Below are 20,348 nucleotides of genomic sequence, written 5' to 3'. Positions count from 1 at the left end.
CATCCAAGTGTGTGTTCCAAATATAGGTTGTGCATTTGACCAAGACTTTCTGGGGGGTACGTATTCAGAAATAGCATCTTGGATTATAGGATACACATGTTTCTAACACATTGCCAAGTTGCTAAGCATATGTTTTAAACTCTACATCTCCACCAATACTTGATATCGCCAGACTTTCAAATTTTTGCTAATCTTATGGGCATAAATTCATGTCTTGTTTTCTAGCTTGCATTTTCCTAATGAGTGTTGGCCATTCAAGTTTCTCCTTCTGGGAATGGAATCGCGCGTTCTAGTCTATGCCCTTTTTCCCTATGGCATTGATGTTTTTATTTTTTTAACTGATTTGTAGAGTTATTCATGTATTTCGGGTAGGAATCCTTTGTCAGTTGAATGTGGTCTAAGTATCCTCTCCCAGTCTATAGCTGTCTTTTAAGACCGTTCACAGTGTCTTTAATTTTTTTATTACAAAAAAAATGTTGAGTCAACCACAAAAGTTGAAAAAACAGTATAAAGAAACCACATTACCCATTACCCAGACTTGACTATTAGCAAGGTTTTGTCTCACTTGATTTATCTATCCCTTTTGTCTTTATTTTTGCTAACATATTTTAAAGCAAATCCCAGCCTGTATGTTGTTTCTTTCCTGTATACTTCAGTAAACACTATACAACTATGGACCTTTTCTTCTGTAATCAGCATGCCATGAGAACACCTATCAAAACTAACAATTACCCCCTTATATCACCTAATATATAGTGATTGTAGATACAAGGTACTTTTTAATGGGGCCTCAATTTTTCTACTACAAAGCGCAGATGTACCATTGGCTGGCCTGGGATTGGGATAGCTGGCCTTCCTATCCGAAGACAAGCCATGGGCAATTCCATGGGTTGATTCTGACCCATCAACAGGTACTTTTCCTGGAAACAGGCAGGCCTTTCTCTACCTGGAAAAGATGTGAGATACCTGCTTCAGTCTGTACCTCTGGCAGCTGCTTACAGAGCCTGTGACCTCTCTTCTGTTAGGAAACAGCCATTGACCTCCGAGAGGGTGGTCTGCCTGCTGCTAGTGTTTCTCGATGCTTCCCAGGGAGGCCGGTTCACACATAAAACTCTTCAGATCCCTTAGATAGGACTCTAAACCTGATTAGAGTCAGGATGGTTTGGGGGATGGGCTGGGGTTCATTCCTTCGCTATGTTCTCAGAATGAAGAAAACAGACATTAACTGGGGAAATGAAAGGGCTTGAACACAAATACTAGAAGAAGGCGTCTCAAATGTGTGTCTGTGAATCCCTTCACTCAGAGAAAAAGTCTACGGATTTCTCCCTAGACCACTTTACGTGGTAAGAGACCCCAGGTCATTGGAATTAATGGGAAGACTGGAGCAGCTTTAGATAAGACACCAGTGAGGTAATGTCTGGTTTGGGTTAAATATCCTAAATAGATTACTCACTCTTGCTAGATAAAAGGTAAAGACACAGTCATGTGATAAACATGAATCCTGCTGAAAACAGGGCTCCCTTTGGTTCCTGGACTGGGAGCCTCCATGCTGTCCGGAGACCAGTGACTGTGGGGCCACAGGTAAACCTGTCCCGACGAGAAAACCAGTCAGCTCTGTGATCCTTGCCAACTCCTTTTCTCTAGGACCCCAGACCACCAAAGAGAGTCGGCAGTTTGTACCAGAGGAAGGCAGATAGAAGGCCACGGAAAGGTCTCCTCTCTGTCTTCAGGAGAAGGGCTAGCCTGGCATAGCCAAAGAGTCAGGCCCAAAAGGCTCCACTCACCTCTTTTTTCTAAAAAAGATTCTTTATTGCCTGGCTGGGCGTGGCTCAGCGGTTGACCATCGACCTAGGATCCAGGAGATTGTGGTTCGATTCCCGGTCAAGGCATATGCCTGGGCTATGGGCCCAGTCCCCCGTCAGGGGACATGCAGGAGGCAGCCGACCAATGACAACTTTCTCATCAGTGACGTTTCTATCTCTCTCCCTCTCCCTTCCTCTCTCAGAAATCAATAAAGATATATTTAAAATATATATATTTAAAAAAAGATTCTTTATTGATTTTGAGAGACAGAGAAAGGGAGAGGGAGAGAGAGAAACATCAATGTGAGAGCGAAACATCGATCAGCTGCCTCCTGCACACCCCCTACCAGGGACTGAGCCCCCAACTCCAGTATGTGCCCAGACCAGGAATTGAACCAGCAACCTTTCGGTGTCAGGGACAACACCCAACTAACTGAGCCACACTGGCCAGGGCTCCACTAACCTCCTCTGGACCCTGGATGCTGTGCCTGGAGGAATTTCTTCCATTTACTTACAGTGTACAAAGAATTTCCATGGGCATTGTTTCCACTGATCCCCATAAGAACCTCGCAAGATAAGCAGAGTAGCGTGAGGTTCAGATTGGTCAAGCGACCGGGCAGGGCCTCCAGCCACAAACATGGGCCACAAGCTCAGGGGTGTTTTCCTCCCGTCATTGAAAGGGTCGGATAAAGGTTCCCAGGTTTCCCCTTTTGACCTTATAGTCTAGGGTTGTCAGAGGCCTGGGAGAGGCTGAGAAGAGAGCCAGGGAATCGCTTTCTGGTCCCTGACATTCACCCCACATATTCCTTCATGTCACTACACTGTCCCCCCCCCCCCCGCCAGGGGACCATCTCTCGTCCCCACCCAAAGCCACAGGCTGCAAGAACTGACCAGCTTGGAGGACAGCTGCCCAGTGCCGGTCTCCACGGAAAAGCTTCTGTTCTTCAAACAGACTGAGAGAGTGCCACGGAAACGGGCCCATTTCCCCAAAGAGTCTTGCTTCGGCCAAGTCATCCCACACACTCCCTGACTCTCTGGAGGGTCCTTGACATTTCATTTCACAACTTCCTGGCAGCTCTCAGGGCAGCGGATGGTAATCCCGTTAGTGTTGGCCCGGCTCCCAAACAGGCCTCTTCCCCCACACTGTTCCCAGGCCAGCCCTCCTGTAATCGTGGTGGCAAGGTCGGAAACCTCGCCAAGAGTGTCTCCAGGACATGGAAAGGCGGCTTGGGACAGTGAGCCAACAGCAAGGCTGACACTCCCCACCTGCCCCTCCCCTGCCCCTACCCCCAGGCTGGCCTCCCCCTTCAGTCGAAGGACGGGAACCTCAACACCCACCTCCAATGACAAGCTCTCGCTTAGAGACACAGGACACACGAGCTCAGGAGCTGGACCCTCAGCTCCTCCAGGACCTGGAGGAACCTGGGTCACCTGGGGGAGGTCTGTGCTCCACCCATCTGATGACATCCCCCCTGGAACTGTCCCCCTAAGAAGCTCAGCGCACCTCTCTGCACCGTGGTGCCCCTAGATCACCAGCCTCCTATGGGGTCACAAAGCTTTAGTGATCAGGGACGAAATAAATGGCAATCTGGTGAGTCACATGGAAGCGGAACAGCACCACAGCCGGTACTGCTACGATTAACGTCAGGCCAAAGTGCCTTCTTCCCGTCACCTCTCAGTTATCCGCGCTACTGGCCAGGAGGGTGGGAGAAAGTAGAGAGAAAACCACAGCTACCTTGGGCGTTGCACTTTACAGTTTGAAATGTAGTTTTTAACATAAACACATTTTGATGTTATTTCTCTCAATCCTCAGAATAAACTTACACCTGGTATACAATAGATTCAAATGTTGATTTCTCTTACTTTCTCCCAATGAGGTTGAAAGGGAAGATATTAAAATCCCTGTTTTACAAAGGAACAGATCGAGGCCATAATTATTCAAGATTTTATATAGATATAGTAGGGGCCCTAGACTCAAGTCCAGCTTTCCTGGCTGCACATGTCCCGCTCCCAGAATCCTGGGGTTCGCACATGACCCGTCCTTTCTCTTAAGTCCCCATCTAACTAGTCCTGTGGATGCTACAGCTTTTACAATATCTCCCATGGGCACATGCTCACAACTCCTGGCCAGTTCTAAGCACTTTAAGTCTATTCACTAATTCAATCCTCACAAAACGCTAAGGCAGGATCATCATTTTTCTCACCCTACAGATGGGGAAACAGATGCCCGTAGTGGTAAGTGATTTGCCCAAGTCCACGCTGCGGGTGGGAACACGCGCCCGGGCGGTCTGGCCCGAGTCTGGGCTCGTGATCGCTGTGTGACATCCACGCTCACTCACTCTGTTGAAAGTGCCTGCCTGTCTCAGACATTAGTCAGTAAGTCTGGAAGGCAAGAGCTCCTTTCCCTATTTCCAAGCCCTAAGCACAGTGTCTGGCACACAGTATATGCTCAGGAACTATCTAGGGAATAAATGTTCTGGTAACTGGAAAAGAGGAAACCATAGGGAAGCCATCTGTTGAAACCGAAACTCTCAGAGATCAAACTGGTCAAGAATTCTTTCCTTTGCTGCGACCCAAGGTATTAACTACCACATCACTGATTGCAGCCAAGTCCATCCTTGGATGGGGTGGGAGGAACCAGCCCTCCCAAAGGCAGAACTAGCTCCTAAGGACCCAAAACAGAGTTCCTGGGGCCTCAGCCTGAGGTCCACCTTCCATCTCCCAGGACCACAATTTTGTGTGTGTTTAGAATTAGGCTCCCCACAGAAACGGGAAATCTGCCCCGAAGCTTCGACGCTGATGTGAAGAGGTGGAATCACAGGGTGAGGACTCCCCAGAACGTCCCAGTGAATCAGCTGCTCAGGTTGGGACAAATCCAGAACATGTGACAACAAAGGGTGGCAAATTGAGATCTAATAGAGCCATCTGGTTGGGAGAAATGGCCAACTGGAGGGATGGGGGCCTGGAAACCACCCAGAGCACAAACTTATCTGGGGGAACTGATGAGTCAGCTCTGCCCAGAAACAAAACCTTAAATGAAGTTCTGTGCAACAGTCCTCATAGAATCTCTTGAAGGAGCCAGAGTTGGGTAACTCCATCTAAAGATCACACTTGGGTTCAAAGTTCCAAGATGCTTGGCCTTAGCGTGGACCAGGTTTAGTGTGGACCTCGGTAAGCCTGGAACCCAGTAAGCATGGACCTGCATGAACATGGACCTGGGTGAGCATGGACCTGGGTGAGCATGGACCTGGGTGAGCATGGACCTGGGTGAGCATGGACCTGCGTGAGCATGGACCTGGGTGAGCATGGACCTGCGTGAGCATGGACCTGGGTGAGCATGGACCTGGGTAAGCCTGGAACCCAGTAAGCATGGACCTAGGTGAGCATGGACCTGCGTGAGCATGGACCTGGGTGATCATGGACCTGCGTGAGCATGGACCTGGGTGAGCATGGACCTGCGTGAGCATGGACCTGGGTGAGCATGGACCTGGGTAAGCCTGGAACCCAGTAAGCATGGACCTAGGTGAGCATGGACCTGGGTGAGCATGGACCTGGGTGCGGTAAACTTTCATCGCTGTGTTGGGGGCAATATGGGCTGGAGGGAATCATTTAACAGCCAGACAGATGCAAGGCAAGCATGACAGGAAGTGCTGGACTAGGGGGGATAGTGCAGCCTTGGTCCTGGAGACCAGCTTTCTTCTGGGTCTTCTCTCAGCCACCGTCGCAGTTGCTTGAAAAAAGTAAAAAGCAAACCAATTACCAGGTCTCATTATCTCCCTGGCAGCAGCTGCGGAGGCTCTTGCCAAAACTCTGCTCTACCAACACCCTGATCCAAAAAGCCCCAAGTCAGCGGGAGAAGGCTCTGCTGGTCCAGAGCAGCTGGAAGGCTTCCTGACACCAAGACAGGGCACAGGAGTTCAACGCCTGAGCTTCAAAGCAGCTATCTCCCTTGAGTTCCCTTGGCCGCTGCATCTGGATGGAGGAGAGGTGGTGGCACTGGCCAACTGGAACTGCACCAGAAAATGACACAGCAATCAATAGGTACTTGCCCTAACTAGCCCCCTACCCTAGGAAGTTAAGAGGCTTCCTACAGGCCTGTTTGTGCCTGTAGTGGGGGCTCCAAGGTCAGGGTGAGCTCCACTGCCATTTCTGTCCGGGCTTGTTCAGAGCTGAGCTTGGGCTTCCCAGCTGAGCAGAGCTGGGAGATAGGCCAGGACCTCTCATGGGGACTTCGAGAAGCTCTCTAGGCACCACACCACTTGGTATTTCCTTGTGCTTCCTAAGTAGTTTTCCTCCCTCAGCCCATGGGTGAGCCTGAGATCTGTTGTTTCTTCCCAGCTGGAAAAGACACAGGTCACTCCTGAAGGATGCCTGCAGCTGGAGGCTCTCTCTGACCCCCCACTACAGTGAGTCAGCCTCCAAAACCCCAGTCGCCTCAGGGGTCTGGACTTGCATGAGCAGGGAGTGGGGCGAACCAACCAGGAGGGCATCTCCTTGGCTTCCATCCTTGCAGCCCTAGGGCAGGAAGGACCAGGTTCCTGAGCAGTTATGAAACCTGAGAAGAAGCTGGAGTGACTTCGGGCTAGTGCTTTGAGAACAGGCAGGTATTGTGTGGCTGGGTGCAGAGAGAGTCGAGTACCCATCCATTCACACACAGACACAATCTCAGTCTTGCATGGAGGGAGGGAGGGAAGCAGGGAGGGCCTTCCAGGAGCCTCGGTGGCTTCAAATCAGAAATGGAAAAAGGAAGGCTGTGCCCATCAGGGTGTTGGTGACCCACACCCAGAAGAAAGGAGGTCCAGAAGCCAAGATGGACATGTTTCCCAGCCCAGACCCCTATGTATACGACAGTTCCATACATCTCAACATATATGCCTGAGACATCTCTGGAGATGCAGAAATTCCTTTGATCAGTGATTAAAGAAGAATGTTTTCCTAAAAACTGGTGGGAGGTAGTTTCTTCATATGTCTCCTGCTGGTCATCAGCAAATATTGACCGAGCAGGACTGTCTGCATGGTCCTGCCTTTGGTATTTGGTTTCAAAGGTCAGCGTCTGCCCTCCTGGCCCTGCATCCCTGAAGACAGAGCATAAAGGGGAGCGAAGTTTAGCAGGAACTGTAGCAACCAGACACGCTGGCTTGCAACTGGTCAAACACAAGAGACACAGGACACCTCATCTTTGTCCTGAAGACAAAAGCTTCGCATGTTTTACTGTTTTTCTCTTTCACAGTGGCTGGAAGGCAGGCTAAGGTGAGAAGGGAATAGAGCAAAGGAGAGAAAGTGGGTGAGCGTCCAATGACGTGTGGGGACAATGATAATGGAGTGAGAGGCTGGGGGATCTGGGGGACAATGGCTCCCAGGTCTGAGAGGGGAAGGAGATAGGACGGGCACCTAATCAGCCGTGATTTCCCCTGGGGCTGGGCTAATCTTCTCCATCTGTCCTCCCACAGTCACCCAGTGCACTGAGCTTGGTAGGTTTCCCTGTTTCCCTTTACTGACTGCTATGAAGGCTGTGGGTATCAGTGTCCTGGTTCCTGCAACCCCAGGTGGCCACACTAAGCTCCCAGGCCAGTCCCTAACCTGTGGCCTCTAAAAAAGAAAGTCAAGACGGGAGGGTGGGAAGACCTTGCTCACCACGTTCCCAGGTGTCACTGCTCACTCCAATGCCCTCTTTCCCAACAGGTCATGCTAGGCATCTCTGCCACTAAGCCCACCATATTTTAGGGACCCCAATCTCCCACTAGGGAAGGGCTGAACCTGCTCCCTAAAAGCGTGTCTCTGTGCCTTTGCCCACATCCTCTCTATATCCAAAAGCCAAGCCATTCCATCTATCATAATCTGACCTTTATCTTCAAAATCCAGGTCCTCTGTGCAGCTTTTTCAGATACCCACCCTCGGTTAACCTGACCCTTCTCTGCTCAGCAGGATTTTGTGACTTGATCGTGAAGACTGTTTATTATACCTAGCCGTGCGTACAGACATCGCCTTTTGCGTGCCATGTTCATTCCTCTCCCCTCACAAAACCCAAGTGAGTACCAGGTAGATGCTCAGGACATGTTGATTGCCTTGTTGGACTGAATGACTGAGGACATGACAGTTGTGATCAATCAAGAGTCCATAGTCACCACTTCTCAGGCCACCCGGAGAGTTTCCACAGCAGAGCCCGCTGCTGAGTAGAGATGTCATCTGATTTATTAATTAACGCAGACACCATTCATCCAAATGCTCCAGGGCATGGTTTAAAAAAAAACAAACCCAGAGCATTTCAAAAATGATAAAAATAGCATTTACCAATCTAGAAATAGCTGGACTTTTATTCCTAGTGCGTTGGTCCCAGCCTCGATCCCCACTTCCACACCTCTCAGGCCCCATTACCCCCCACCTGTTGGCTGTCCCCTTTCCCCCCTTCCCCACGGTGCTGTCTTTGGTGATTAACAGAATTCCTGCCAGTGAAGGCTAATTGGGTTAATGGACTGACTGCCTAATTGTTCTCATTCCCCAGCCCAACCCATCACACTGGCTGTTTTCCGACTACCTGCCTCTCATCTGTTCCAGGATCACTAATTTGCAACAACAACGTCCATTGTCGTCCACATCTGGGACTTTGGGGTTTGAAGCGAATCTCCCTAAGGCAGAGAACAGAAGATGCTGCTATTTTGGTTTGTCTCTCTACAATGGGGCCATTCTCTGGGATTTATGGGCATGTGGGAAATCTGAGCAGCGACGGGACCCAGGCCAGAGCACAGTGTGCTGAGGAGGGAGGGGAGCAGGTGGGGGTAAAATCCTGACCTTTTCTTCCCAGTTACTGGGGTTTGCATTTCATTTTAATCAGTTTCAGATGAAACTGACAAGCCAGGAGCCTCTGGAATCTCAGGGCCCCCCGCCTTTGTCCTTTGGCCCCAGGACCGTGGGGTTGGGCACCAGGGTTGGGCAGTGTGTGACCTGGCCTGACCCAGCTTTCCCCAGAGGAGGCAGCGCTGAGGGTGGCCTTTCCCATCCCCGAGGCTCCAACGGAGCCTGTTCTCTCTCAACACCCTTGGAAAAAACAAGGCTTTTTCCGCTGTTGTTTTTTGAGGTGTGTTCATTCTGCCCCAATCTGTTTCACCTTAAAGGGATCATTACCTGCCCAAAGTATGGAAGTGTCAGCATTCTTGGAGTGGGGTGCAAAGGGGACAGAGAGGCAGCTCTGAGAAGCACCCGGGGGATGCCTTAGGTGCGGGTGGCATGAGGGTGCTAACACAACACAGCCTTTGATCGCTGACCCCCTTCAGCGGGGCTCTGGGAAGATGTGACTTTGCCCCTCCCTCCCTTTGCCACCCCACCCCTAGCCTTAAGGTAGTCTTTATCCTTACTGTCCCTAGGCAACTCTGGGGCTTATGAGCACTGAATCTGGGGGAGCTCAATGTGGATCCCTGGGGGTCATCTCTGGGCTGCTCCCACAGACACCCCAGGGGGCATTTCATACAGTGCCGCCTCCACCCCCAAACGCCTGGGAAGGCAGGGGATGCTTGAATCCCCAGGGTGCGCAGCCTGCTGTGTCGGTGCCCCCTGCGTGCCCATTTCTGCCTCCAGCTTAGTTATCTGTAAGCCTGCCTCACCCCTGCGCGCTCCTCCGCTCTCAGCAGCATGTGCGCACCTTGCACACACCTTTGCTTTCCCTATTGCACACCTGGTGGCAGGGCTGACACTGAAAAGGTAGGTGCTCAATACGTAAGCAATGAACTAAACTGCTTGGGAAGTTCCTGGCGATCAAATAAGAGCCGAGGCTCTGTCTGGAAAAGAAGAGATTGAGCAAAGGGTAGCCATGCCCACCACCTTCCCCAGGGGAAACGGGGGACCATTTCCTCCCCAAATAGCCCAGGGCCGCCTGTGTCCCTGCGACTGTCTGCACGACACTGCCCTCCGCTGGACGCTGGGCCGAAGCTGCCCCAGACCCTCTCCAGGTCAGAATGCCCTGAGGTTTCCTCCCCTCCCCACGCTGGACACAACTACTGTGCAAACCGGTTTCTCCGCCGGCTACTCTTACCAGGTTTGTTTCACCCTGACTGCTCAGCATTGAATCCATGAAACCTGGGAAGGGACCAGAGGAACAGGGCTTCTTTGACTCCTGGCACACAGTGGGCTCCCTCAATACTTAACGCATGCAAACGTTCCTGGCATGCCAACTGTGGGTATGATTCCAATTATTAATATAATATTAAGAACCCACGCTCATTCTGAGTCTAGGACAGCTATGGCATTGACAGTTTTTAGAAGACAATTGAGGACGACGAAATGGGACAAAAAGCTTCAAGCAGAATTCAAAAACAATCGGTCATTTTTCTCTGTCTTAACAACAACAACAAAACCTTCCTCCTTGGGGAAAAGATAGGGGAGAGGGGAAAGAAACAAGGGCACTGCCAAGCCCTGTGGATGACACTGCTCTCTCCCTCACTGTGACAGGTCTTCCGTCTCCAATGGCAGGTATTTGTGAATTTGCCTCGTTAGCTTGTAAGCACTCACCCCACACAGTGACCCGCCCACAGTAGGTGTGCAGTACATAGTTATTGAATTCCTGGAAGTCAAATAGAGAATATGAGTGGCTAATACTTTGCCAACGGCAATACTAAAATAAGTAAAAGCGAAGGCATCACGCTCAGTGCTTACAAATTGCTTCAACTTGCTGAGAAGTTGTTTTCGACTCCCAGAATTGATCTCTGGGGTGAGCCCAGGGCCAGGCAGGTGTTTGGCTGTATGAATCTGGAGCTCTGGGAGGAACACTGGGCTAAGCAGAAACCTAGGACTCGTACCCCATGGTGGTGGAAGTGAGAACCCAGGAAGGGCTGTAGAGGGTGAAATCAAAGTCTAAGCCCTCAGGAGCCAACCCTGAAGGACCAGGGGGTGCAGAGGAGGCCGGGACAGAGCCAGAGCAGGAAAAGCCAGAGATGAGAGGAAGTAAAAGAATGGGACCAGAAAAGCCAAGGGCCTGGGAAGTGTTAAGGACAAAGGAGTGGCCAGTGGCCTCAAATGCAGTTGAATAGTCTAGTCAAGAAAGGATTGAGAGCTGGCTGATGGGTTGAGCACTACAAAGGTCCACGGTGACCTGTGAGAGCAACTGGTGGCCTCAGTGAAAGGAGCTGCAGTTGGGGGACTGGGGGTAGATAGAGTGGAAGACACCATGGTGGGAATGGGATTGGATGGCAAGGACACGAAGACAACCACAGAGGCAATGGACACTGGGAAAAGAACAGGTGACCTTACGCCGGAGCTCTGTCCACCAATCCAGCTCCCATATTGCCACTAGTTACATTTTCTAAAAATTGAAATGAATCCTATCACTTCCTGTTGTGATTAACATTGCCGGCTTGCCACCTGCTAGACAGGGGAGAGCAAAGTCCGGTGCCAAGCTGTTTAGCATAATTGACTTCTCAGGCTTGGATTTTTTCATCACCTATAAAGGAGAGCTGGCACAGGTCCATATTCCCTTATCCAAAATCCTGGGGCCACATGTGTTTGTTCGTTTGTTTGTTTTAACTAATTTTTTTAGAGACAGGGGAAGGGAGAGAGAGAGAGAAATATTGACATATGAGAGAAACATTGATCGGTTGCCTCCCCCACATACCCCCACTGGGGATTGAACCCACAACCTAGGTATGTGCCCTGACCAGGAATTGAACAAGGGACAACGCTCCAACCAGCTGAGCCATACCAGCCAGGGCTTGGCCACATGTGTTTGGGAATTCACAGCTTGTTGGAATCCCAGAAAGGTAATGTGGTGCATGTGTCAAATATTACAGAGGCCGAGCTCCACCCTGTAATCACACACACCAAGTAGGACAAATCAAGACTATTATCAGCCTCGCCAGAGGTCAGGTGAAGCCTTCCACCAAAGATACTTAGGTTTTTCAGAGCATTTCAGGTTTTTGGAATTGTCTTCCTCAGTCTCCCCCTAAACCTGTTCTTCTTTTTTCCCTGTATCAATGACCACCACCTCCACTGGCCGAAGAGTCATTCTCGACTCTCCTTGCCTGAATCCCCAACACCCAATCATTCACCTAGTAAATCTCAAATCTGTAGCCTCCTCCCAATTCCTAAGCTAATGCCTTATTTCAGACCTGTGGTCTCTTATGCCGGTATCACTGCAAGAACATTGTGAGAGGTCTCCCTGTTGCTGCCAGGCTTGGTGTGCAGCTGGAGCCTTATAACATGCAAATCTGCTTAAAGCCCTCAGTGGACAGGATAAACTAATCTACAGTAGCAGAAAGCAGATTAGTGATTGTCTGGGGCCTGGGGTAGGGGTGGGGAGATCGAATATAAAGAAGCATTAGGGAATATTTTGGAGATGAAGAAATATTCTGTATTTCGATTGTGGTATTGGGCATATGGGTATATGCCCAGTGGATACATTTGTCAAAATGCATCAAACTGGGCGTTTAAGATGAAAACGTTTTATTGTATGTAAAATAGGCCTCAATAAACTTAATTAAAGATGATACCCTTCCATGTCTCCCCATTCATTGCCTGCAGGACAAAGCTGAAATTACTTATCCTGGCATAAGTGATGATACGACTTCTTTCCTAAACGCCTGTCACATCAAGTACACAGCAGAACAAAAATGAGCCCAGATCGCCTCCCCTCCTTTCCCACCTGTTGACCATCCGCCGTGTTTATGGAGATTCAGCTTGTGTTATCACGATTAGCACCCCCCAGGCCCGCAAGTGATGGTTCTTGTGCTCCACTGACCTGATATAAATGATATAAAGTTTTCAGTTGCGGGTGACCACATGATGCAATATACAGATGATGGATTATGGAATTGTACGCTTGAAACCTGTATAATTTTATTAACCAATGTCACCCCAATCAATGCAATTAAAAAAAAGTTTTCGGTTGCCCTCTCGTGTTTATGTCTCCCCCCCCTCCTTTCCTAGGCTGTGGGTGTGACAGCTGGACCCTGTCGTCTCCGCTCTCGTCTCTGCAGCGCCTGTCACGGAACCGCTCAATCTCTGTTACCATTGACGTCCAGCCTACAGGGCGGCGGGGCAGACGCTCCTCCAGCCCTCCAGGGGGCGCTGTGGGGGAAGCCACCTGTCTCCCTGCTCTCGACTTCTCTGGGCCAGCTCCTAGAGCCACAGGCTCGGGGCTCCGCCCCCTGGCAACAACCTTAGTTCCCATTGGGCAAGGGCGGCTCAGGCCGTCCAATGAAGCGAGGCGTTGGTGCGAGGCGGCGCCCCCGTCTTTGGTAGGCCGGGTCCCGGGATCGGTCGGAGGCGGTGGGACGTAGGCGGGTAGGTGGGCCGGGTGGCGCCGCCTCGGGTCCCGGCCTCGCCTCCCTCTCCGGTTCCGCCGCGGGCCCACGATGCCGCAGTACCAGACCTGGGAGGAGTTCAGCCGCGCGGCCGAGAAACTCTACCTCGCCGACCCTATGAAGGTAAATGGCTGCCGGGGCCGGGGCCGGGGCCGGGGCCGGGGCCTGGGCCTGTTTCCCCGGCCCCAGGTCAAGATGTCTCCCCGGCGGTCCGCTCGGCCTCCGGAGCTTCCTCGGCACCCTGGGAGGTGGTGGGGTTGAGCAGAGACGGACCCCGCCAAGCCCCATTGTTCCTCCTGCCTCCTTTCTGCTAAGCGGCCCCGTGAGGCCTTGATATGGGTAAAAGTCGGGACCATTTCAGGGCCCGGAGCAGCGCTACCGTCGGCCTTTCCCCGCCCCCGACCCCGAGGTCCCCGTAGGAGTTTGGTCGGTTTACGTGTCTCTAAGGGCAGGGCCCCGCCCCCCGCAGCTTCGCCTTCCTGTCCCTCGCCCTGCTGCCCTTTCCTGTACCGCCGGGGCGTCGGGGCACCTCGTGTAAATAAAGCAGTCATTATGTTTTGCCGCCCCCAAACCCCCATTTGGAGGCATCTACACCCCTTAGAATAGTGGGTCTTAATCCGTTAAGAGATCAGTGCCCGTTTGAGAATGTGAGAGTGGTTGCACCCTTTTCTCGGCAAAATGCGCTTAAACATAGAGGCTTCCAAACAATTTTAGGAAGCTTGTGGATTCATTCAAGGACCCCCAGAGAAGTTGTTGTAAGTGGATGTCAGAGGTTATATCATTATGAAAAAGCTAAGATTTATTTTATTGTCATATCTAAAAATTACTTGAAAAACACCTCCTTGTTGACTAAAACTCCTGCCAGCTTTTTTAAACCTTGATAGGTAAGAGGAAGTTGTAGAATATTGTGTTTTGTTCATACAATAAAGTTAATATAATAATATTAAGTGATGAAATGAATTAGATGTTTTTTTTCAGATTGAGTACTTTGTGACATGATTTCTGGCTCCTCTGTTTGGATGTCTTTTTTTGTGTGTCTAGTAGCCCTTTTTGTTTAGTACAGTTGGTTATGCAGATAAGAACCCTTCTTGGTAAAGGAGAGGAGAACAGTTATGTCACCTTTACAGAGGTTAATTTGTGTCCTGCTTTTAGCCAGAAAGGGAACAGCCCTAATTGCCTTCAGCTCAAAACAGTCCTTATCCCAAAAGGGCTTATTTTGAGGTGACATGCTTTGATCCCCTTCAGTATATGTTTGTATTAGCTGGAAATGCCAAACCACCTTAAGTCTCAAAAAAAAAAAAAAAAAATTTTGTAGCAATAGGAATGGAGTAAAATGCTGTATTCTACCTCATTTCAATAATAAGTTTACAGTAAAGGTGACTTTGGACATTTTGGCTATTAATTCTGACAGGAACGTTTTAGCCAACCTGAAGACTAAATTATTTATGAGAAATATCTTCTGACTTCACTGTTTCTAAATATGTATTTTTGTTTTCAGGCACGTGTGGTTCTCAAATATAGGCATTCTGATGGGAGTTTGTGTATGAAAGTAACAGATGACTTAGTTGTAAGTATACATTTTGTTGTGTGTGCATACTTTCAGATTTAATAATTTGTTTAAAATTACTTACATTGCAGATTACCCGTTAGGATTTTTATTTTGCATTTCATTCCAAAGTCAAGCACCACATTCAAGACACTACATTTATAGGCTCTTGGGGAATTAATTTAACTTGCTTTATTAAGACAGTATGTCAGGTGTAGTTTAATAATTGCTCTCTTCAGACCTTAATCAAGAGGTATGCAGAGGCCAAAACTGGATATAAGGGGATAAAGATTTTCTTATAGGCATGTGAGAGGTAAATGATGGTATTGGAACACAAGATACAGGTTTTGTAGTTACATCTTTCCTTTCCTGTTTGCTCACTCATGTCACTTCCTCACATTCCATTCACTCCTTAACCCTCTGCCACCTGCTTTCTACATGCTGTGTTCCCCCAAAACTGCTCTTGGTGCGAGCTCAGCAGCAGCTCCTTAATTTTCAAACCCAGCAGTCTCATCAGTTCTTACCTTACGTGACCTCCTTGCTGCTTTTGATACAAAAAACCACTCTGTTGTGGAAATAATTATTTTGGCATCTGTGGCTCCATTTTGTCTTGTTTTTTTTAATATGTTTCTGTTTCATTCTTTGCTAATTTCTCTACTGAAGTGCCCCGAGAAATATGGATTCTCCAGAATTCTGTCCTTGGTGGTCTTTTTAAACCCCTTGTGTAATCTGTTCAGTTATTAAGTCCAATACTGCCTGTATCTATGTCTATTTTCAAATTTGTACATTTAGCTCATATTTTTTCTGACTTCCTCACTAGCTCTAAGTTGAGTATCCTAACCTCAATACTCCTCAAAATTTGCCTGTCTCGAATGGAAGTCATCATCTCTTCTCAAACTGGCTGTGGTCCCTTCTCTCCCTCATTCTCATGTCCACTGTTGCTTCATTTGAAAAACCAGTATTTGATCTTCTGGTAAGTCCCGTACGCTTTTCTAGGCATTTGGGGATTACCGATTCGAGCTCCCTCATTCATATTCTGTCATGAACACTCCGTCTTCACCGTTACTCTCTCAAGTTTAGGATCTCGCCTGGACTATTAGAATAGTCTCCTGACTGTGTACCTGCTTCCAGTTCATCCTTCAATGCAAACTGGATTGTTACCCTCCTCAAAAACCTTCAGTGGCTCATCACTCAACGTAAACTCTGCCCTCACATCCCCTCTAACCTCTGTCTTTTCTATATTACTTAAAGGCTCAAGACGTGAGTCTTTTCATCAGACCACAGCAGGATTTAACATATTACTTAACTGATCATTTTTGAGAAGCTTCTGATAGAGTTCCTTCAGTGTTTTTATCCACAGCAGTGATAAATTTAAGGAATGTAATCGATGGAGGCCTGGGAACTTGAGAGTAATTTTCTTAGAATGACCTCCAGAGAGAGTAGAGCAAAACAGTGGTAGCAAAGGCTCAGATTTTTACCCAGTCATACTTCTGGCACATTGTTAACCTACTTGTACATAGTTAATGTGTTCTTATAAAATTTCTGACAGTGTTTGGTGTATAGAACAGACCAAGCTCAGGATGTAAAGAAGATTGAGAAATTCCACAGTCAACTGATGCGACTTATGGTAGCCAAGGAATCCCGCACTGTTGCCATGGAAACGGACTGAATGGTTTGAAGTGACTCTTTGCCCAGTTCTTAGGAAGTAAATAACTTGAATTTGAGGAAGTGTTGGAACAGAAAAAACTTAATGTAACTAAGTAGGCTATTCAGAAGCTGAGAGATCATTTTTTATTTTGTTTCTTAATGTTTACTTTGGAGAGCTAGGAATGTAAATGCTTTCAGTTAGAATGCCTTTATTTATTTTTGGAAATGGAACAAGAAATGAGTCTATCTTGGGAACTTTCTACAGATTATTTGATGCTGGGAAAAATATACATTTCTTTTGGTAAGTTTATATCAATAATTTGAAAATGCAGTATCAAGAAAAGCTTATTCTTCCTTAAGTTTAGTTTGTCTTTCAAAGAAATTAAATGTAACCATTTTGCTGGATTGCTAGATTTCTTTTGGGACATGACATTTGTGCAGTTGACCAATAAATATAAAATATGGTAACTAGAATTAACTATGTACAGTAGTATAGTCTCAGTTATATCTAAAAGTAATTATGAAAACAAGTATGCTTTATCTTGAACTTTCCAAATTTAAACTATATTTTTGAATATAAGGGATTCATAGTATTACTAGCTTGTTGAGCAGACTTTGAATCTAGTTTTCAGTGGTCAAAACACATGAACAGAATGACCACTGATCGCCTGAAGCCACCATGTTACAGGACATTTCTCACATATTTCCCATGTAGAGTTTCTCAGAAGAGCTAAGGATTATGTGAACTGTTAAATCTTTGCATACCTCTTTGACACCCCTGCCCATATCTCTCTTTATTTAACCAAGGTGTTAAGTGTGACTATCACAACTGTTGTTTCCATTAAACCAGAAAAATGATATTATTTGATATTTATCTTGTATTTGTAACCTGAATTTTACCACCTAATGTAATGTTCACATGTTGATTCCTACATTAAAATATTTGTTAGGAATTTGTCGTGTTGAGCAGCATTTTAATATGGAAAGTTCCATTAGCCATATGAATTTTGAGATGTTTCAGAGATCAGTAAATAAAATATTACATGAATATATATTGTTTCTCTTAAAGTTTTTAACTTCACAAGAATTACTGATTTCTTGACTGGCATATACTGTATTCATATATTCTAAAGTGAGCCTAATGATACTGTAAATAAATTTTGTTTCTTAGCACTTTACATTTCTCTGAGCTGTATGTTGATGACAAGGTTCTTTTCTTGATTAAGGAAAGTAATCGAATTAAGGAAGTAAGTGTAGGGTTTTTGAGTTTGTGGTTCCCCTCCCCCCAATTAGTGATATCACGAGGCTTTTTTGGCCTTTTTCTTTCTCATTTACATCTTCTACTTTCTAACACTCCTTTACAAAGATAGTCAGGAAGGGAGGGACTATACTTGGGCTCTTTGAGTCCTTTGTAGTTGACAGCAGCTTAGTTAAGAGCAAAGGTTCCGAGGCAGACTGCCTGGGTTGCAGTTTTGTCTCCATTACCCCCTACTTCTGCGGCCTTAAACAAGATCCTTCTGTAAGCCTCCATTTTCTTCTGTAAATTGAGTTAACAGTAGTACTCATAGGACTTCAAGAGGATTAAATGGCATAATCCATGTTAAACCTTTAGCACAGTGCCTGAAACACAGTAAGCTCAATCAGCGGTAGCTATTATTATATTATGATTGTTTTTCAAGGGAAAGGGTGTAAGTCGCCAGCTCTTAAGATTTCTGATCATTTTAATTGAACGATTATTTATTGGTAATGTCTGCCTATTTTGCCAAGCTATATCTATCATTAAATGCCATTTTTTGCAGTTGGGAAATATAAGATTGCCCTCATAGAGTGTTCTTGTGGGGGCTAGGGGGGATTAAAATCCTTAAATCTAAAACTTGTGTTTATTTATATTTATGTCTGTACAAAATAAAGTTATTGGGAGAACTAGGTGGTGGTAAGTGGTAAAAGTATTGACTCTCTTTAAGACCATATCAATAATAAAACACCAAATTATAATATATTCTGAAAATCACAGTACTGTATACTTCAATTTTTAAATCAAAGTATTTCTGGGCACTGTAATCACACTTTTATGAATTAGTTTTTAGCAAACTGTTTTCTGATATATTTGATCAAACACTGCTGACTCTTAGGTAATCCAAATGAAGTCACTAGTAATGAGATTCTAGGTACAGTTCAAATCATTTCATTTTGTTTTTTTCTTCTCAATATCCATTCTCCTTGGAGCACAGAACCCATGAGACATTGCTGTTCTCTGTTGTAAAAGGGTTGGCTTCCCTCTTTCAGGTACCTAGCCTGTGAACTTTTTGTCTTAAAAATAAAAACTCTAAAGTCTGACATACTGACATACCTTCAAAAATAAATAAATAAGTAAAAACTCAGTCATAGACCAACAACTTGTACCATAACATAAAGAATTCTCAGAACTCAATAAGAAAACAACCCCACGCCTTAGCCGGTATGGTTCAGTTGGTTTGAGCTGTCCCATGCACCAAAAGGGCAGGTTCGATTGCCTAGGTGGCGGGTTCAATCCCTGGTTGGGGCGCTTACGGGAGGCAACCCATTGATGTGTCTTTCTCTTATCCTCTCTCTCAAATCAATAAAAGAGAAAAACAACCCCTCTCCCCCGAAAGCCCACAAAAGACTTAAAGAGACGCTTCACTAAAGATACACAGATGGCATGTAAGCACATAAAATGATATTTGACATCAATTAAGGGAATGTGAATTAAAATCACAAGACACCCCCATGCACATATTAGAGAATCAAAATTAAAAAGACTGACCATCCCAAGTGCTGGCAAGGACATGGAGCAACCAGAACTCATACACTGCTGTTGGGAATGTTAGTACAACCACTTTGGCAAATGCAGTTTCTTTAAAAGTTTTGCATATATCTACCATCCATAGAAAGACTTATACATAAATGTTCATAGTAGCCGTCTTCGTGGATAGCCGAAAACCAGAAACCACCCAAAAGTCCAAAAGGTTTTTGGATAAATAAATTGTAGATATCCACAGATAGCAATACTACTCATCAATGAAAGGAATGAATTATCGATAACACGACAAGATGGATGAATCTCAATTATGCTGAATAAAAGAAGCCAGACATAAAACCATTTCAGACTCGATGTTCCATTGCTACTTAAATACTTCAATGTGTATTTTTTAAAATCAAGGATATTCATTTAGGAAAATTTAAAATCTCAAAATCAAAATATTAAAAATTAATATTACTATTATTTAATCTACAGACCTTCAAAGGTCCTCAATAGTCCCAGTAACATTCTTTATAGAAACTTTCTGGTCCAACCTAGTCTACAGTAGAACATTGCAATTCATTTTCATGACTCATGTCTTGTCTTGCCTGACACATGTTTTTTGACCTTGACATTTTTGAAGAGTAGAGGCCAGTTATTTTGCAGAATGTTACTTATTTTAGGGTTTGTTGGATGCTTCCTCATGATTGACTCATACATTTTGGGCATAAAGAATGTTATTTCCTTCCCAGTGAATCAGGATTTAATCTAGTTTTTATCCAAAGTTGTCCCCCTCACACTTTATTTTTCATTCTACCTCATGTACCTGGAAACTCTCCAGAAGTTTGTATGGAGGAACAGCCTTTGTTCTGATATTTAAAATACATTCTAGGGAACACATTAAGGGCTTTTAAAAAAAATACATTGATTTCAGAAAGAGGAAGGGAGAGAGAACACCAATGATGAGTCATTGATCAGCTGCCTCCTGCACGCCCCCTGCTGGGGATGGAGCCCGAAACCCGGGCATGTCCCTGACTGGGAACCGTGATCTGGATCCTAGGTCGGTGCTCAGCCGCTGAGCCGCGCAGGCCTGGCACCAACGGCCTCCGACCCAGAGCGGTAGAATCTGTCTAAATTTTGCCCTGTTGAGTTGGGCTCTGCAGCTTATTTACTTACCCACTGCATATATGTAGATTGTACTTTGAAATATCTTAGTGTCTTAGATTTCATATTCTTAGGAGGCGGTTACAATCTCACCACAGTTATTTTACATGGCAATAACAGCTTTATTGAGATGCAATTTA

The 20,348-nt window shown here is 46.4% G+C and overlaps 2 protein-coding genes across 4 annotated transcripts in view; one reads left to right on the top strand and one right to left on the bottom strand.

Annotated features, from left to right (window-relative positions):
• The window catches only part of ENAH (ENAH actin regulator), a 167,659-nt gene that overhangs the window by 130,801 nt on the left and 16,510 nt on the right, over positions 1 to 20,348 (bottom strand). The gene's annotated exons all lie outside the window — the stretch shown is intronic.
• On the top strand, positions 13,055 to 17,461 carry SRP9 (signal recognition particle 9). The gene is made up of 3 exons (XM_016221168.2): positions 13,055 to 13,213; positions 14,589 to 14,657; positions 16,186 to 17,461. Exons 1-3 carry the CDS (start codon positions 13,142 to 13,144, stop codon positions 16,303 to 16,305), a joined length of 261 nt encoding a protein of 86 aa, XP_016076654.1. The 5' UTR covers positions 13,055 to 13,141; the 3' UTR covers positions 16,306 to 17,461.

This window comes from Miniopterus natalensis, chromosome 21 (assembly GCF_054644295.1).
Source record: "Miniopterus natalensis isolate mMinNat1 chromosome 21, mMinNat1.hap1, whole genome shotgun sequence".
NCBI lineage: Eukaryota > Metazoa > Chordata > Mammalia > Chiroptera > Miniopteridae > Miniopterus > Miniopterus natalensis.
This window is presented reverse-complemented; position numbering and strand designations above follow the sequence as displayed.